The sequence below is a fragment of the Sminthopsis crassicaudata genome, chromosome 3 (genome assembly GCF_048593235.1).
Source record: "Sminthopsis crassicaudata isolate SCR6 chromosome 3, ASM4859323v1, whole genome shotgun sequence".
NCBI lineage: Eukaryota > Metazoa > Chordata > Mammalia > Dasyuromorphia > Dasyuridae > Sminthopsis > Sminthopsis crassicaudata.
This window is the reverse complement of record NC_133619.1, coordinates 381,686,737-381,707,598: the sequence shown is the minus strand read 5'-3', so window position 1 is coordinate 381,707,598 and position 20,862 is coordinate 381,686,737. Positions and strand designations below refer to the sequence as shown.

Sequence of the window (20,862 nt, the reverse complement as noted above, 5' to 3'; positions counted from 1 at the left end):
AAAAAAGAAATCAGTTTATATTTCCATGACTTGGTCATTAAAAATCCATGTTGGTTTCTGGTTAGCACTTTCTTTATGTAAATCCTAGTGCAAAGCACATTAAAATATTATCTTATCTTATTCTTACTACAACCCATAGGTAGGTGTTATTATTTCCATTTCACAGTTGATGAAACTGAGATACAGGTTAAATGAATTGTTCAGTCTCACACACACACACACATACAAGTTTAGTAAATTTCTGAGGCTGGATTTAATTCAGTTCTACCTGATTCAATATCTGTGTCACCTACCTGCAAATGAGACTACGTTCTTCTTATTATTCAGTTATAGGACATATTATATATCTTTACATATTGCCTCCCAACCTTACAGTCATCTTAAACACTTTATTTTTCTATACTTTCTTTAAAAAATCAGTCACAAAGCTTATTAATTTAACTTGTATAATATTTTCTGTTTCTCATACTTCTTTTCACTTAGAATCATTTTTGCATTCTCTCTCTCAAACCGCTATAAAAACTAGTTCACTTAAAAGCACTTCTACAGTTTTCCAAAAGCAATATGCTCTGCTTTTTTTCAATTGTACTGGCTCAACTAATCATCTTGTCTATTAATTGTCTCCCTGTCCTAGTATATTCCCTTTCTAGTCTAATCTCTATGTAGCTGTCAAAATAATCTTCTTAAAGCCTAGGACTGACCAATCAAAAATGTCATGGACCCTTATTGCTTCTGTGATAATTACCAATTTTACTCTGGGCTTTAAATAAGTCCCTCTATGATCATAATTCATCCTATTTTCCCAAACTTAATAATAGTTACTTTCATGACTTCTACATTCCAGTCCAACTAGTTTATTCATGTTTTTCTTAAATTCATCATCCCAAGTTCTGTTTCTTTGCATTCCTTTCTTACCTTTAGTTCTTAGAAATCTTAGCTTCCTTCCACAGTTCAGATGCTACCTTTGACCCAAAGAGTTTCATGATTCTATCAATCATTAGACTTGCTCCCTATTCAGACTATCTGGTCAGATATTATATCTCCTATTGAGCCCAACAGAAAAGATCGTTTTGAAAGTTTTCATTTTTTTTCTTCATATCCCATGCACTTAGCATATTGTGGTATTCAGTAAATATTTTTTCTTTTTTTATTGTTGAATTTGATTAATATTCATATTCTTGTGGCCACATTTGTCAAAGAAGCATATATGCTCTTAACTTAAATGAGAAAGACTTTTTGTTGAGAATTTTACTCTATTGAAGCCATTTATAATACATAGGAAACACAGCTAAAACTTGTATTTATGTACATTTAAGGCAACTTTGGGATAATAAGCCTGTGTTCTTCTAGAGAAAATATTCAGGAAGACATGCCTGTTCAACTCTTAAAATTTCATCAAGGAGACCCTTGGTACACATGCAGGCTAATTTTATAGATATTTCATAAAGATGAGAAAATATTGATTTGGGATTGCTAGTTATTGATACTTTCAAAATAAATTACATAATATGTTATAGAATTATACTGAAGATTAGAAAATTGTTTTATAATTTTCAGGATTTACTTTCCCCCTTTTTGCAAGTTGTAGCAATGATTTGTTCAAGATTAATCTGAGTGTTTTTCAGAACTTCATATTTTCAGGACTTCATTTTCAATAATTCCTTTAAAATTATTGATATAGCAATTTTTTCATCTATAAATGTTTTTTTTTCTTTATTTATAATCAGTAATACTCAAGAGATTAAGAAGTTAGCCTCCAAAGATTCAAGTTCATTTAAAACTTCTCAGTGTTCTTTTATTATTCCCCTCATGTCTTGGACTTCAATTATAATCATAAGTGAAATCAAAAGATTTCTTTTTGGTATGCTGAATTCTGCCTTATAAAAGAGTCACAAAGCATTTTAGCAAAAAGAATCATTCCAGCTCTAAAATATATATACCTTAGTTAACTATAACTCATATTCAAAACAAAGGATATAAATGACAAGTAGCTTATATTTATATGAACAGCATTTAAGATGGTGCTTAACATATAGTGTTTATTTAGTAGGTTACTTTCATCCATGCATTCATTTGTTCACTTATTCAGTATCTATTGACTAACCAAAGAAAATTAATTGCAAAAAAATAAGTTCTGACCAGAGCAACTATTTTTTCTTTAAATTGGAAGTAGCAGAATAGTTGATAGTTTGTAATGGTAGCAAGTTTTCTCATTAGAAATACTCATATATAAATAGATAGTAAGATAAAAAAAATTATTACAAAACAGAATTTTTGTGAAGATTTAAAATTTTGCTTCCTTTCAACCAGCAGATAAGGTAGTAAGATTCAATGATACCACTTTTTATCAATCAACTATGATCCATATTTTGATACAAAAAATTATGCCCTCAGAAATAAAATGTCTTCCCCAAACATCTGTGGAGCTAGTGCTTCAATAGTGTTTCTAATAAGAAGCATTTCATTCACTTAGCCATCCTTTCATGTTCCTTTTCCTTTTTTGTCTAATGAATGGTAAGATACAGTCTCTGGAGGAGCACAGCATTAGAAAAATTTCAGAGTTAAGTGGTATCTCAGTTGTTCTTCTCAGTTGTCTACTTTAGTTGTTCCTGAGCAACAATTCCTATATTTAGAATGCATGCCAAATTGTTATTTGCCAGTATGTAACAGAAGAAAGCAACTGGATAGAGATTAGATTAAAAAATTTGTTTCCATATGTAAAGAAAAAAAATATGTTGAATACTGTTCTATTACTAAATACTTTTTGATATACTAATTCTTATTAAGTAAAGAAAATACTTGTATTTTTAATTATGCAAACACTTGCAACAAGTAATTTTATTTGGTTAGTTTCATGCTGAAAAGAAATGATTTGACTAGTTAGTTTTTCTCCATTGGTCAAATGCCTTGCAAATATATGCAACTGGTCACAAAGAAAAGCAAGAGAGTATAGGGAACTCCAGGGAAAATCCATATCCACTATGGCAAAAAGCAACTGGACATCTTATACTGATGTTAGGTAAGTTTTTTCTCTTGAAATATTAAGGACAACATAATTTGTGAAATATATGAAAAAAAAAAGATTTAAAGTTGCTGTATTTAGACTTCAGTGAAATATAATCACAAACTAAAGTAATTATATTAATGCGTATTTTGTTTTATTTTGCTTTCATTCAGTACCCAATCCATGTTTGGCTTTAACATGTGAATTCCTCTGTTTACTTAATCCTTCTGGGGCTACCTGTGTATGCCCAGAAGGGAAATCCTTGATTAATGGAACCTGCAATGATGAAAGCCTATTAGGTAGGTATATTTTAGTCTTTGGGAAAACAATGAATTTTAAGATGAACTAATCAGTTAATAAAATAAAGGAAAATACCATCAAGTTATTCATCAATTGAGAGTTCTTATTATGAGTAGTTCTCAAGTGACAATGTTTAATAACATTAATTTTTCTTTTTTAGCATCCCTACTTCCTGTTAATACATTTCATATTTATTTAACTGGAATTTATGCATGTCTAATGAGAGCACAAATACACTATGAGAATTAGTAATATAAATTAGAACAAGAAAATATTTTTAGTAGTCCTTGTGTGAAACTCATTTTTAGATTGTTAGGAATGTAAACTCTAAAAATAAATCTGGAAGATTTACCTGAAAGGCAAAAGAGGGAGGGGAAATTATGGTTGGTTGCAAATGTTAATTTCTTTCTGGGCCAAAAAAAAAAGTGTCAAAATGTTCTCTGAACACTGACTATAATGTGTTTTGATTGGTGGCAAGAGATTAGCTCAGATGTTTCTGACAGTTTATTGGGAGTGTAAGATGAATTTCTTTGAGAACAAAATATAAACCAAGAGTTTAATTTATATAGTTAAATTCTGAGACTGTAGTCATTTTCACTCACCAAAAAATAGATTTGAAATATAAATATTGTTTTGACAAAATCTATCATGCTTGGGATAAAAAAAAAAAAAATAAAGGAAATATAGAGGCTATATAGTACTGCATTTAAATAGATTTGGAACAAGTTGAGTAACCAGAGATACTGAATAGCCATTGAATAGCAGATATCAACACTGAAGGAGATCTCTAGTATGAATTCAATGTGTGATGGAATTTGCTTGTTACACAAAACTTGAGAGGAAGAATAACTTAAATGTTTAGATGACGAAGTCTAAATCCAAGAAAATCTAAAGAAACTATTTCAAAGTTCAGAATTAAAGAAGATGAAATTTTCTATGTATAAATATAAAGTCATATTGAGGTTCAAAAAAACCCCTCAAAAATATAACATTATGGAATCATGATGATAACTGTTCCTATAAAAATATTCCCGGGGTTTTAAAGGATTGTAAGGACTCTATATGATTAAACAGGGAAACTTAGTAGCCAAAAAAGCTAGAAGTCTCCTAGACTCAAAGAGTGTTCTATTCTGGGGACTGTGTTTTAAAAAAGACATCATCCCATGAGAATACATCCAGAAAATAGCAATAAACAAACAAACGGATGAATGAATAAAAACTTAATTAATTAATAAGGAATGATTTATATATATATATATATATATATATATATATATATATATATATATATGTATATACGTTTCCCTAAATTGTCTTGTCTCAGTTTCCCTGAACTGTTATACCCCAGTCCTTGAATTGTTCTGCCTCAATCCCCCTTATTGCAATCCCCCTTCCTGACCATTAGAACTGAGATAATTAGAGCTGTAGCTGGCCACTCTGACATTCCAAAAGATAAAACTCCAGATGTCCTATCTCAGATACCTAATTGGCATCCTCTATCTTTAGGTCCCAGATTTCCTGGCTCTAGTTGGACACTTCCTAATGTAATGCTGGAGAAACTGAGGCAAGATAGAGATTAGAGAGTTTTTAATATTTTATTAATTGGAGAGTTTAATTGACTGGACAGGACTCTCATCTCTAAATATCCAGTGAGGAATGGGGGAATGCCAAACCCTTTTATAGCTTTCAAACAGAGAAAAGAACAGAAGAGCAGGAAAAGTTCTAACAGAACCTTTTGGTTCTGTCAGGATGGAGAGAGCAATAAAGTCTTACTAAAAAGCCAGAGTCAGGATGTTTGAATAAACAGAAGTAAGGATGTTAATTGAAGTATCTGGGATGGTCTTATCTCTTGGAATATTTTAGAGAGACAGTGTCACAAATTCTTTGAAGGCAGGGGGAGCTAGGAACCAGGATGTCTGATCTGCTCCTCATCTCCCATTGATAATTTATAACCTTAGAGCAAATGGTCCTCAGTCTTAATGAATGAGAGGGCATTTTACAAGTTAAGGGGACTGAGGCAGAACATTTAAGGAAACTTGAGATAGAACAATTCAGGGAAACTCAGGACAATAAGGGAAACTAGTGCAGGGAAACTGAGGTAGAATAGCTCAAGGAGACTGTGGCATAACACTAAATTCTCCAATTTGTAAGAATTTATGGTCCTATCCCCCAACCTGTCAGAACCAGGTCCCCTTCTTAGAGATTCCTGCTCTCAGGGCTTGAACTTCACCCCCTTGCCTTGGTTTACCCAGGTTGCTTAGAGCCTCGTGTATATATTTCATGGGAAATTCACATCAATTGCTGGATTCTTTGGTCCCAGAAAATCTCTCCCTCTCAGAAATCCAAATAAAACCTTAAAACCCTCTCATCTCTATCTTGCCTCAGTCTCTCCAGCACTACAGTATTATAAGTTTAATTGAAGGAACCAGGTATGCTTACTCCAAAAAAAGGGAAGCTTAGATAGAGCAGCATGAGAGGATTTCAGAATTTTATGGACTGTGATATGCTAGAGGCATTATATTTGGTTTGTTTTACCCCAAAGGTCAAAGCTTGGAATAGTAGGTAGAGTAGACAGATTTGGTGTTGATTTAAAGAAAATTGCTTAACAGAGTTCTCTAAAGGATAAATTGTATACCTTGAAAAGTGGTAAGTTCCTTCTTACAGAGCCTGTATGATCAATAGTTGGAGATCACAAAATATCAGTGTTGAAAGAGATCCTAATTCCCTCTAATTAAGTGATACAGGTGGTTGTATTTCCACATTAATGGAAGGTCTGGCAATGTTCCTCCAAGAATTTGTAAAGAATGCTTTTAATCAAGCCAAAAGTTTAGTATTTTGTAGAAAATAGAATATCAGTATAAATGATCAACTTTGCTTTATACCACTTCACATTTTAACCATATTAGGAAAGACTAAATTTAGGAAAATATTAAATTTAAAGCATTATTAGTTACATTGTGAAAGTATTTTTTACTTCTTGATAACATTCACTATAGTTGTATTCAATAACAAATTTATGCAGACCATTGAAAATATTATGACATCAAAATTCTGTTTGCATGTAGCTTTTACTGAATATAACTAGAACTATTTAATAAATGATTTTTCTTAATAATAATGAAAATAATTCTCAATGTTAGGTATATTCATTATTTGTTGTTCAATCATTTCCTTTTTCTGACTCTTTCTTGACTCATTTGGGGTTTTCTTGGCAAAGACGTTGGAGTGGTTTGTCATTTCCTTCTCCAGTTCATTTTACAAATGAGGAAACTGAAGCAAATAGGGTTAAGTGACATTCCTAGAGTCACATAGCTAATAAATCTCTGAAGCCAGATTTTAACTGAGGGAAGTGAGTATTCCTGACTCCAGGCACTCTATCCATTGTGTCCCTGAACTTCAGCATTCATTCATACCCTTTGCCAAAGTAAATTCATTCTGTCACTTTGAAATAATGAAAAAAGAAAAATAAATATTTATCCCCCTCCATATACAGACACAAATATGGGCATAGACACAGACACATATGCACATACACATGTGCGCGCACACACACATTCAGTTTCTAAGTATTTTATTCTCACAATTGAGTCTGAAGAGTTAGAATGTTTGAATGTCAGATTAATAGAATGAATGGTAGAGAGAAACTTTTCTAATTGATAGAGTGTCCATAATACTCCTATTTCAGAGACCTTAAAGCTCATGATTGCCATTAAAGAAAATACGAAATTTAACAAAATTAGACGAGTTAAATTGTTTTCTACCCATGTGATTTTAAAAGTGCTAAAGCTTGGACTTCTTGAATTCAAAATCAAAGTATGTGAATTTTAGGACTATTGATTGTGCAGATCAATATAAATTAATTTTACTTATCATTAAAATTTCATATAACCAAGTTTTACAGCTCACTATAATCACCTAGGTTTCTCTAGTTGCTATTGTTAACTGATTAGCCCATTGAATGTTACTAATCCTCATGGAAGGAATTTGAATTTAAAATCTTACTCATTCTTAGAAAAGTGTTCATTTGCTGTCTGCTAGAGTTGATTATAATTGCTGGAGCTGATCTTTAGGGGTAATTTGGTTATTGACAAAAGCAGGCTTTTTTTTTTTTTTTTTCATCATAGAAACATTACTGTAGTTTGCAAATGAATATAATGCCACTTCATTTTATCAGCATTATGTTTTTTTTTTAATTTTCCTTTGCTTAATGTTACATATCATAGAAAATAACATGTACCAACATGTAGACATTTAAATTATAATATAGTTCAATATAACCAAACTAAAATTAAATATAAATGCTTCCTTAATTATAATACCAACATGAATAATGATACCCCAGCTCTAAAATCTTTCCTTTTAAATAGTCCTAAGTAGTTATTGCATATTAGATAATTTCTTGCTGGGTGAGTTAGAAATATATGATGAATAGTAACTATTAAATATTAATACATTAATGCTTCAGTGTATCTCCCTGTCTTTGTGCCTTACCAGCAGAATAAGGTTCTCAGTTGGTTTTATTCTTCTTATTAGTTAGATGGTAGGGGTTATGTAAAAAGACAAAACACTTTTCACAGATTCACTCATGAAAAAACAAAACAAAACAAAAAACAAACAAACAAACAAACAAAAAAAACAAAGAAACAAAAATCTTGCCACATCTATATATCAGGACAATTGACATCCCTCTTTGTTAATGAATGATAGTACTAAATATTTGTAAAGAAACTCACTCTATAAAACCAACCAAAAACAGTTCTAAGAGTACTGAACATGATCTCTCTTCCTACCAATTACCAGTGTCCACCTATACAGCCTGATTATTAGATAAAGAGTTGTTTACAATTTTCAAAACCATCTTCCATTGTGATGCTAGAAATATCCTTCATGCCTTGAGTGGTATCAATAAATTAAATAATTAGATTTAGTGAAAGTAATTAATATGTACTTTTATTTCTAATGCCTCTGTGATGCATACAATTGCACAGATATATTGGAGTGAATAAGAATCGAAAGTAATTGTTCAGCAGAATCAGGCAAACTTTGTACATTGCAACAAAAAGAATGTGTGATAATCAATTATGATAGATTTGGTTTTTCTCAGCAATTCAGTGATCCAAGGCAATTCCAATAAACTTTAGATAGAAAATGCCATTTGCAACCAGAGAGAGAATTATGGAGACTTAATGCTGATTGAAGCATACGAATTTCACTTTTTTTTTTTCTTCTTGTGGTTTATCACTTTTGTTCTGATATTTCTCCCCCAATATTACTTTTATGATAATATGTAAAAAGTGAAAGTGTATATATGTGTAGGAGGCAAACCCCTATTCAAAAATACTCAGACACATCTCAAAGTGAAGAACAGAAGTTTTATTAGGATCTCCTGTAATTGTAATAGTAACAGACAGTCCTCTAACTTAAATTTCAGAGAAAGATAATTTAAATGGTCAATGAGAGAAAAAAAAAAATTACAGAAACTATTCACCCACCCACTTCTGTTAATCCTATTAAAATCATTGGCAAACTCAACCTTTATTCCTTTATTTGTCTCTGGAATATAGATGGGCTTGGCTATACAAGACTTGTTTCAAAAGAAAGAGTTTGTTCTGCTTCTAAGGTTAATAAACAATTAAAATAGTTTAAGGACATTTGGTTTTACCTCAGGCTTTTCTCAATCAACAAATAGAGATTAGCTGGTTTGCAGACTTCTCCAGGCCATTAAATAGTCAGATCCTTCTCTTAGCAGTTAAATAAAGATCCAGGAGGTTATCTCAGATATTTCTGCTATAAGAGCAAGTTTTTTGTTCTTCTTCCAAGAGTCTAATGATTAATAGACTTTTAGTGTTAAGTCTGGAATTATCAAGTGATTATTCTGAGAAGTCCTCAGTTTCCCATTTCACTTATATATAACATTAAAAAGAAGAAAAGAAAGTAATTGTTCAAGTACATTGAATTATACACATAGTAAAGACTTGACTTTAGAAAAAGATATGGTACTGATTTTCTATCAAATGCTTATTTGTTTTCATGAGACTAAATCAACATCCTTGAAAGAAAGCATTATAGTTCATAGTTACAAACATGGTAACAGCACAATTTGGACATTATTTTCCTGATTCTAACTGAATATAAATTCATCAAAATGATGACTATTCAATGGCATAATCCAAATGGCTAGAATTTCCAGTTTTTTACCAATGTATCACTGAATTATTTGTATTATTACTAATACTAATGTTTTCTATATGTTAAGTTTCTTATGGGTTGATGAAGCTCAAAAAGGGTTATTCATGTAAAGTAAGTGCTTTATGAATTTCAAAGATCTATGAAATGGTACTTACTAGTACTTGTACTAGTACTAGAGTACATATTATTATTCTTCCTCACATATAATAAAAGTGAGTCTAAAAAATGTAAAGAACTTGCTCAAGATCACATAGTAAGCAGCTGAACCAAGACTCAAAGCCAGTTCTATATGCCTGGCACACAGTTGGTTCTTAATAAGTGCTTATTGATTGGCTTTTTGATTGAGACAAAATTCAAAGTGTTCCTGTAAATTGGCCATATTCACATTGTACTTAGTGGTAAAAGAATTCCCTGAAATTATTTTGTCAACATGGAAATTGAAGCCATTCAAAATATTTTTTTTTCCTTTCAAAATTTGGAATTATGGATATAATAATAAGGCAGCTAGGTGATGATGTGGTTAGAGTACTTGGCCTGGAGTCAGGAAGATCTAAGTTCAAATTTGGCCTGAGACACTTACCAGCTATATGACTGGTCAATTCACTTAACTTTGGTCAATTCACTTAACTTTATTTTCCTGAGTTTCCTCATCTTTAAAATGATCTGGAGAAGGAAATGGCAAACTACTGTAATAATTGTCCCATAAAACCTCAAATGGGATGACAGAGAGTAGGATATGATTGAAGTGACTGAACTACAACAACAAAACAGATATCATAATACACGTTTCTAAAGTACTTTAAAATTTCTAAGGTACTTTTTTCAAAATACCTGTTTGACATTAGGTGAGTCATTTTTTTATTTTCTGTAAAATCCAGGTGATCAAAGTAGTTGACTTTGGAGGTCCATTCTAGTTCTAGCTCTATGATCTTAGCATCTTAACAGCAATTCTTTAAAGTAGAGAATGGAAATATTATTGTGTCTACTTTTTAAATAAGAAAACCTAAGTTCAAGAAAGTTAATTGCTTTACTCATGTTAACAGAGCTAATTAATGCATGAGATAGGATTTGCACTCAGATCTAACTCTATGTCTAAGATTCTGATTTGTCATATGGCAATATTGTTTTATGTAAATATTATCCTATTATATCATTCTATTATTTTTTCTCTTGTGATACATGGATCTTAATAAGGAATAATTCTCAAAAAGCCTTTAAACATCTTCTAATATTATAATATTTTATTGATTTTTATCTGGCTTTATTAAGGATGCTAGCTGTTGATGACATATTCTATTCCATTCTTGAGTAATTTACTGAGATTCAAAACCTTATATCTTGAAAAAGTATTATATATTCTTTGCCTAACATTTTAATAAATGATAGAGCAGCAAAATTAAACATCTCAGAGCAGAAAAGATCAAAGGATTGCATGCAGTGTGAGTGTGTCAGTGTTTCTGTGTTTCTATGTGTATTAGTCTTAGAATTGTAGGTTTTTAGGTTTGGAAAGATCCTGGGTGATCACTTACTCCAAATACCTGTCCAAAGCACATAACCATTCATAAAATCAATTACTAGTAGTCCTCCAGCCTTTCTTACAATATATTTTAGGACAGGGAACTCATGACCTCATAATTTGATTGATTCCATTTTTTTTCTCTCATGGTCACTTTTTTACATATTGAACTGAAAAAATATGTTTAGAATTTCTCTACTTGTTGTTCTAGTTCTAAAGACATAAAACAAATGCATTCCTTCGTCTACATAAGTCTTTCAATTGTTTAGATACAATACTATTCTCTCTTTCTTCTCTAGGTTGAATATCAATGCAACATACTTTAATACTATTTTTTCTGATTTAAAAACAAAAAAAAATTGTCTTGTGGCCAAATAATTTAGTATTATAAAATCAAAGTTCTATCTGTGGAGTTTTTAATTGCCTGTTCTCTTCACTCATTAATTGAAGCATATATTCATGTTTTTAATAGATGATTCATGTAAATTGACTTGTGAAAATGGAGGAAAATGCATTATAAATGAGAAAGGAGATCTAAGATGTCATTGTTGGCCCAGTTATTCTGGAGAAAGATGTGAAATCAACCATTGTACTAACTACTGTCAGAATGGAGGAACTTGTGTAGCATCTGCTCTTGGTAAATATTGTCTTTATATTTTTCCTATTAGAGAAAACCCTAAAGAAAATGTTACTTGTTTGAAGTGGATTATAATTCTTGACCCTGCTGTAAGAACAGATTGTTCTAAATGTTATCTTCAATTTGGACAATTGAAATTAATTTAATTTATTGCCTTGGTTGCTGCTTCCGTCTATTGACATTTAAATCACATAATAATGAAATTAAACTAAAAAGTGATCATGATTATAACTTAATTATACTATGTTAATAGCTTGAGAATTTATCAAAAAATCTAGTATAATCTTTATGCTAATACAAAATTGTGAAGAAATTACCATTTAACATACTATGATAAATCCTACATTTGGGAAATAGAATGTTACTACATGCCAAGTTACACTAGACTTATGTCTGTATTTCTCAGATAAACTTTGGATATTATACATGTTTCCAAAACATTGTTTAAGGAAAAATATTGAATAGCAAATTACACTTTATACTTTTACTCATAAAAGAGATAAGATAAAATAGAATAAAGCTGGCATTAAAGGTATGAAAATATGGATCTAAGATTTGTTTTGTTTTGTTTTTTTTAAACAAATACTAGATCTGTAATCCCGGGGAGGTTACATAATTTGTCAGTACCATATGCTATATAACTTTATGGAGAAAGGATCAATCTATCTTGCTAAACAGAAATCCTTCCCTGGGAAATCCCAATAAAATCACAGCCCCATACTTAAAAGTAAAAATGTTTCTCCTATTTCTTTCTTCTAGTGCACAACTTACCAAAAGATACAAATTGGTATTTTTTTCATGAAATAAAAACCCCACAGCCATCAAACTGTACATTCTAATGTGAATATATTTTATAGTTAGTTGACCTATATTAATTGATAAAACTTAATACTTCAGTAAAAGAAGGTTTCAGATTTTAATAATCCAACAGCAACAAACTATTGCAAGTGTTTTTATTCAGAATAGAATAATTTGTAGATAAAATATAGAGTATTTTTCATGATGCAGTTGGAGATATCTGTTACTTAAAAGTGGATTATGGTCATCCTTTATTCAGTATGCAATTACTATGACAAAGCAGCACATATAGAGTGAAATACATCCACATTTTTATTTTGAGGAGCATAACTATTTCACCTAAATAGATAATTTTGCTTAGTCTATAATTATATTTATATTATCAATATGCATGGAGTGCTAAGAGAATTTTTAGATATTCAATCAGTTTTCTTTTTATCATCAAAATAATCAGAATTTGAGAAATAATTTGACAGTTTTTTGTTTTTCCAACATTTTAAATTATATTAACTGCTTGACAATCTAGAGTTAGAGTTGGAAGAATTCTTAGAGTTAATATAGTCAAATTGCTACATTTTTATAGCTGAGGAAACTGAAGCCCAGGTCTCCTTACTTCAAATCTAGTACCCCTTTCACTATCCTGTCCAATTATAAATACAATCATAAAATAATAGGGTTAAAATTGGAAATGATATCAGAAGCCATCTAGTCCAACTCTCTGTCCACAATGCTCAATCAGAAAGTTAGCCCAAATAACTGACTCAGAATAAATTTACTAATTGAAAGAAATCAATCTCTAAATCGATGTCTAGGGATATAATAAGTTTAATATTTTTAAAATATTAGGAGCAATGTTATATGGAAATGGCATAGTGCATCATATAAATTGCTTTCTTTACCTTACATAATTCCCATAGTAATTTTCCATGTGAAATTTTAACTGGGTTTCAGAATTTTTGAGTTACAGATTTGAATTAATACACTCTAGAACTGTAATTAATCCCTTCAAAATTATAAAAGAAATAAGTGCACATGAGGAAACCAACTAGGGCTAGGTTGATCCATGTGTATTTTATGCTCTTCTACCATCTAATAATTAATAATAAAGTGATAGGCAATTAAGTCATTTGGAAAACATTTTTCACTTTTTAAATTATGATTTCATAAAAGTATTGTTCAGTATTATAGGTTGTAGAACCTCATTATCTGCACACAAATGTTAATTTGTTAAACAAATCCCAGTGGCAATTCATGGATTTATTCATTGTTGGTTTACTTACAGTTAAGCCTTTTGGCAAATTCCTATGTGGACATTATATAACCAGGGTTTGGGGCAGTTTTAATTAAAATTTATAAGTTTATGACAGTTGTATAGAACTATAATAATTGAACAAAGAAAATGTCACCAGTTAATTAAAAGCACACATCTGAGAGACATAATTAAAATTTCTTATGTAGGAATGAAAATTTCCTGGTATGCAAGGTGTTAGTTTTGCACTAATTATCATTAACAATAAATTATCACAAAAGATATGTACCTATTTTCACATACATTGGCAAGCAGCAAAGGAAAATAATTGAATATATTGAAAACATCAACAAGGGTCCATATAGTTCAATTGCATAAACCTTTCTTAAGAAGATACTTATAATAAACTGGGCAATTGGCAATAATAATTTGAAACTAGTGAAAGGTTTAATGTTTCTATCACCTCATTAAAAACACTGTACAGATAGCACAAATAAATTTGCAATGCATTTCTCATTTTCTAGTGTTTTATTTTTTCATAGGCTTTCTTCTTTAAAAAAAAAATCACAGAAAAAATTCACCTAAGAGAGTGGAACAACAAATGAATTAAGATTTGTTAAATTAGGAGTAAAGGAGATAGTAGGGAGACATTTCTGTTCTCCCAGATTTGAGCCCCTGTTTCAGTTTGTTGTTGTTTATTTATGTTTGACTCTTCATAACCCCATGGACCATACTGCCTATTTGGAGTTTACTTGACAAAAAATACCAGAGTTATTTTCCATTTCCTGCTTTTGCACATTTTACAGATGAGGAAACTGAAGTAAACAGTGTTAAATTATTTGCCCAGGTCACATAGCTAGTTAGTATCTAAAGTTGGATTTGAACTCATATCTTCCTAACTCTGGACCTAACACTCTATGCATCTCTTCCAACTCTATAGGATAGGGAACAATTAGAAATAGCATTACTGACCAGATTAAGTATTGGTACAGTTGTGCATGTAGCAATTAAACAGTCAGTATTTGGTTAATGAAATAGGAAATGAAGACAAGAAAAGGAAGACTGAAAGAAGACTTCTCTCACAACAGTTCTGACATCACCATTGTGTGTTATGACAATGGAAACCTAGTCCTAGAGGAATGATAGGAAAATGAAAAAAGATAATGTTGTGGGGGAGGAAAGGGAAGCAAAGAGTAGAATTATATAATCCAGGAAGAAATAAGTCCTATAATATAAGCAAGATAATAAAGCAAACTTTTATGATGGTGTCACTTCTGTTTTCAATACACTTTAGGATATCTTGAGACAAATTGTAGAGTAAAGGCAAAATATAAGGAAAGAAGGTCATCATCCAAACCTAGAACTAGGATATTTGTCCTAATATCCCTTAAGGTAAGGTAAATTCTACAATGATGATAATAGGCATCTTCACTAAAACTAGAACTTTCCTAAACTAGGGATATAAGATTAAGGTCTGAAAGAACACCTCAAGATCATCTAATTCAGGTGTTCTTAAAAATTTTTGGTGTGTTGTTAACCCCTTTGACAATCTAGTGAAATCATCTTGTAATGATTTTTTTTGATAAATAGGAGAATATACTTACAGTCACAAAAGAAACCAATTATATTGAAATACAGTTATTAAAATTTATAGTTCTCTAAAGTCCATGGACCTAAATTTTAGAATTTCTGAATTATATTATATATGGATATAACCCAACCCTATAACAATAAATTGAGACTGAGAAAAATGAAATGTCAAGTTGCAAAGCCAAATATTGTCTCCAAATTTAGTCTTATTTCTACTATATCCAGCTACTTTTTATATCATAAGGAACACTTGTATAGTCACTCTTTGGTTTCATTATTCATTTTACTTTTTCTTTTAATGAGCTCATAATGATTGGCATTTTGCCCATAATTTATAGTCTTAGAATTATTTTTATTACACCAGTTGTTTTCCTGGTTCTCTTCACTTGATTTAAAGCAGTTCAACAAATCTTCCAAGGTTTCTATGAACCCAACCTTATTGTTAGTATCATCATTCCATTATATCCATATAGCATAGCCCTTTCCCAGTCAATAAGTATCCCTTTAGTGTCCAATTCAATATTACTACTTTCGGATCGATGATAAATATACTGTTTATATGTGAAGCATTATAGTATTTCTTTACTCACTTTGGCTTATCGACCTAATTGAGGCATTGAACCAAAGCTTTTAGTCTCTCACTACTCTATTCACTATGCAAAATGGCATAATAGATTTCGTCAAATTTACAGCTCCACTAATTTGCTTAATCAAATGAAGTAACTATTTACATCAAAGAAAAATTCAAGCTGGCTATTTTCCCAGTACTTTTTTTAAGTGGATACCAACCTACACCTATACCTTACCTTCTCAAATTTATGAGATCATTTCATTTCATAAAGTGCAGCTCCAAGCTTGACAATTACCAGAAACACACAATTAAATTACAAAGTTGAATTCTAAAGGATCTTGCCAAACCTGAGACCTATTTCAGAAAGGTTTTTCTCCCTGTTGCAGTTCTGCACATATTTATTAGCAGAAGCACTGTGTTGTTTCCTCTAAACAACAGACATCAGCAAACCAATACCTATGGCAATTCTCTTCACTTATCCTTGTGTTGCCAGCTGAGACATTTCTATGAGAGTCACTTCTGGTAAATAAAGGCTCTTGAGGAAATAGCCCTTTTTACATCAACCAACATCTTAGGTGTCTTAAGTAAGGTACAAAGAGCAGGAAGCAAATAAAAACAACAAAGAATGCCTTTGCATCTAAAAGTCCTTGATCAGGGAAGATTATTAAAAAAAAAAAAAAAAAAAACTCTGTTAGAATTCTTTAAAGAAGCTACCTCTATTTATTAGTTGTGTATACTCACAAATCCAGGGTCTACTAATGACTGACTTTAACAGGAAAAAATCTGTGATTCTATTCTATTAGCCCTACATCAACTATTAGAACTAGTACAATTAAATGACCTATTAGATATTTAAAACTATTTTGATAACAATTATATTCATATAAGCTTTAATGTTTACAAAGACCTTTCTTCATAGTAAGTCTATGAGTTATGGAGTTATATAAGACAAATATTACTTTCCCCATTTAACTAATATAGAAACTGAAGGTCAAAGAGGTTAAATGATGTCCCCATAGCCCACAAATGATGGAACTGGGATGAATTCAAGTTACCCAAATATATAGAGAGAGCAGCAGAGAGGAACAGTAAATAGAATGCTGGACCTGAAGTCAGAAAAACTCCATTTCCCAAGTTCAAATCAGTCCTCAGATTCTTTTTTAGCTTTGCTACCCTAAACAAGTCATTTAACCCTGTTTGCCTCGGTTTCCTCATCTTAAAATGAGTTAGAAAAGGAAATAGCAAAACATTGCAGAATTTTGACAAGAAAAACCTCAAATGATGTCACAAAGAATCTGATGTGACCGTGAAGTAGCCCAGGCAATAAAATTCAAGGCAGCGAAGATGTTGGTGATTTAGAGGACTTTTTATTACTGTCCAGGATCAGGATGGACTCAGTAGAGTACCATCTCAAACAGAAGTAGGGACAGGTTTATCAGCACTCTGGCTCAATCTTGTGGTTACATTTGATGTTAAACAGTGACTCGACTTTCCACTTACAGGGAGAAAGATAGGGGGCTTACAATGCAGATGTTTGACATAGATTATTTTGAAAGAGATCAGGGTTATTGAACATCATCAGGCAACCATCCTTATGGAATAGATACTCCTCATTGTTGATCTAGTATTTTTGAAGTGCAAAATACCTCCTTTAATCTAGCTTGAGCAAACATTTCTCTGTGCACCCAAGGCCCTTTGACTTAAAACTGAGGGAAGGGAGAGGAGGCCAATCTTTTGTCCATTTCAACTAAAACTACTAAACAACAAGCAATGCATGAACACAAATCTATTGATCTTTCCACTATGTCATTTTAAGGCTCAATGATAGTTCTTTATTTTGCTCTCTCAAAACAAAAAGTATAATTCTAGCTTCTGGCTGTCAAGTGAATTGATACATAAATTGTATCCAAGTGCAACAAGAGTGACTATCCCTTATGTATACCCAGTTACTTGAAAAATATCCAAGAAAATCAGCTGATGATATTCTTTAGTCAGATTATATGATTAACTTCTTAGAAACTGATTTCAACTATTGATATTGATTTTCCCCCTATATCTCTAATTGACTATTGTACTTTGCCTTGTATCTTTTTTTAAAGTTTTTTTTATTAATTTGATATTTTTTTTGACAGAACATATGCAAGGGTAATTTTTTACAGCATTATTCCTTGTACTCACTTCTGTTCCGAATTTTCCCCTCCTTCCCTCTACCCCCTCCCTTAGATGACAGGCAGTCCCATACATTTAATTGTGTTATAGTATATCCTAGATACAAGATATGTGTGCAGAACCGAATTTCTCGTTGCACAGGAAGAATTGGATTCAGAAGGTGAAAATAACCTGGGAAGAAAGACAAAAGTGCAAACAGTTTACACTCATTTCCTAGTGTTTGCCTTGTATCTTAATAACGCAACCTGCTCTTTCAAGAAGATATACCGTACAATTGAATCAGAGAGCCCCAAAAAATTCAATTTGTTGATACCTGTAATATTGAGGAAAACATGCATATTGGCCTCTAGAACTTTAGAAATTGGTCTTGTGAGAAAATAGTATGGAAAACATTTTTATAAATTATTGTGATATCCCAAGTAGAGTCTAATTCCATCTTATATTTACTGTCATTATTAACAATAACAGCTCACATTTATAAAATATATTGCAATTTGTAAGCTATTTTTTCCTTATAAAAGTTCTGTGAAGTAAGTAGTATCATTATTATTATTCCCATTTTATAAAATAGGAAACAGGTTCAGAAGTTGTGATTTGTCCATGTTCATAGAAATAATGATACTTTGACATGATGTGCCTTTTGCATGATGCTCCTTTTCCCCCAACTCATTGTCTTATTTCCTTCTAAAACCTGTTCATTGTATATCCCCTTCTGACTCCCTGTAAAATCCATTAATGTTCTCTCAATTGGGTCTTCATAATAAGAATATAGTTTTGGGAAAGAGATTTTGTTATTGTTTAGTTGTTTCTTCATGATCCCACTTGAGGCTTTTTTGGCAAAGAATCTGGAGTAGTTGCCAACTCCTTCTACAACTTATTTTACAGATGAGAAAACTAAGACAAACAAATTGAGGTGACTTGCATAGGGTCACACAATTGATTAATGTTTGAGGGCAGATCTGAATTCAAGATCTAGCTACTCATAGGGAAAAAAATACCAACTAATTACTTTATGCTTTGTCTACTTCCTGAATATCACACACAAACTTTCTTGAGTTACACACACACACATATTAAATTGTACTATTGGAAACTTCAGGGATAGATCAGAACATAAAATATAAAAAATGAAATTTCAAATTTTTACTGAGTTATTATTAATCGGCCCTTGAATTTTACTGAGAATCAGGCCTTACTGTTTCTTAGCCTCATCCTTTACTCCCTTAAAAAAAAATCCTGTTCAATATTGTTTTGAAATTTTTAATTTATTTGTGTGCTCTCCAAGAAGTCATAGGATCAAAGTTAAGTAAGCTACTGTCTATACCTAAATAACATTACTCTTTTATAACATACTCAACAGTGGTCATCCAGGACATAGCTTGAAAGCCTCTAGTAAATAAATATTTTAATTAAATAAATTAAAATAAAATCCAATAACTTTACAAAGAAGTTCTTTCAAGTTTTATGTAGCTCTGGTTATTAGGAAATTTTCTCTGGTTTAAAGTAAAATTTTCCTCTTTTTATATCTCTTATCCTACTATCACTTTCCCACATCACAGCCCTGCCAATATTAGAAGATAAGTATCATTTCTTCTTTTTGTCTTTCAATGGTTTGATTTTTCAGATAAACATTTCTTTACTAGTCCTTATGGTACAATCCATCTCTAAATAAAGAAAAAACCCACCATTCTTGTATTTTAAGTTAGTTTTTTCCTTGGTAAAAATAAAGCACAATCTAAGTTCTCTTTTTGTCTGTCCACTCAGCTTGTAGATTCAGCCCATAGCCTATAGATTTATTCTAGGATCCAGAATAAGACAGTAGATAATGACTGTATCTCACAATATTTGGCAGAACTTATTTATGCTGCAAAAGTTATGGAGGTTGAGGCAGGGGAAGGTATATTCCATATCACTTCTCCCCTAATTCAGAAAAAAACTTGTTGCTCATTTCTCAAAAACAGAGAAAAAAAATTTACCATATGGTAAATATGGTAAAATTCTAGTAATTTGTTATCACATGAATAATCAAGATGATACCTGACCTGAGAAATTTGCTAATTGTATGACCCTGGACAAGTCACTTAACCCTTTTTGCCTTAGCTTCCTTATCCGAAAAAAATGAGCTAAAGAAGGAAATGGCACAGCATTCTCAGTATGTTTGCCAAGAAAACCACAAATGAGGTCATAAAGAGTCAGATATGACTAAAAAAAAAAAATGACTAAACAACAACAAAATCAAGATCACCCATTAAGTGGTTGGACTTTCTTGGGCTTTCTTTAAAAAAATGTAAACTCTTAAGGGAACCCTTTTTATTTTTTTTCAGAATTTATATCCAAACTTCATACCCTTGAGCCCAGTCACTTACAATTGACTGAGCAAGGAGGGGTTGGTATGTTTAAACTGATCTGCAGATGTTGTAGAAGGTATATTTCCTGTGCTCAGTCAGTTGAAATGCATTTGTTAAGAACTTAGAATGTGACAGGCATTCTGTTAGACATTAGGAATATGATGACAAAAAATAAAAGTCCCTTCCCTCAAGAAGCTTACATTCTATTTACATTCTACTTGGAAGATTACTCATACACATATAAGTAAGAATATTTAAAATATATGCTACATATGCAGAAGGCCATGTGGAAGGGGACTTGCAGGGCAAGGCTCAGACAAGTCTTGAGAAAAAGGAAGTATCTTAGATAGATTTTAAAATAAAAAAAGAAGTATTTTAGGTATAGGGAAAATGGCACAAAAGTCAGAAAGTGGGAGATGGACTATTCTGTATGAAGAAGAGCAAGAAGGGCTCTTGGCCATTATTCTAGAACACAAGAGGAGGGTTAATGT

At 31.4% G+C, this 20,862-nt stretch overlaps 1 protein-coding gene across 3 annotated transcripts in view; it reads left to right on the top strand.

Moving 5' to 3' along the window:
- LRP1B (LDL receptor related protein 1B) overlaps positions 1-20,862 on the top strand; it is a 2,473,587-nt gene that overhangs the window by 2,366,515 nt on the left and 86,210 nt on the right. For all 3 annotated transcript variants that reach the window (XM_074301983.1, XM_074301982.1, XM_074301981.1), the window contains 2 exons: positions 3,178-3,303; positions 11,482-11,646. In XM_074301983.1, coding sequence (XP_074158084.1) covers positions 3,178-3,303; positions 11,482-11,646 — 291 coding nt within the window. The remainder of the gene's footprint in view (positions 1-3,177; positions 3,304-11,481; positions 11,647-20,862) is intronic.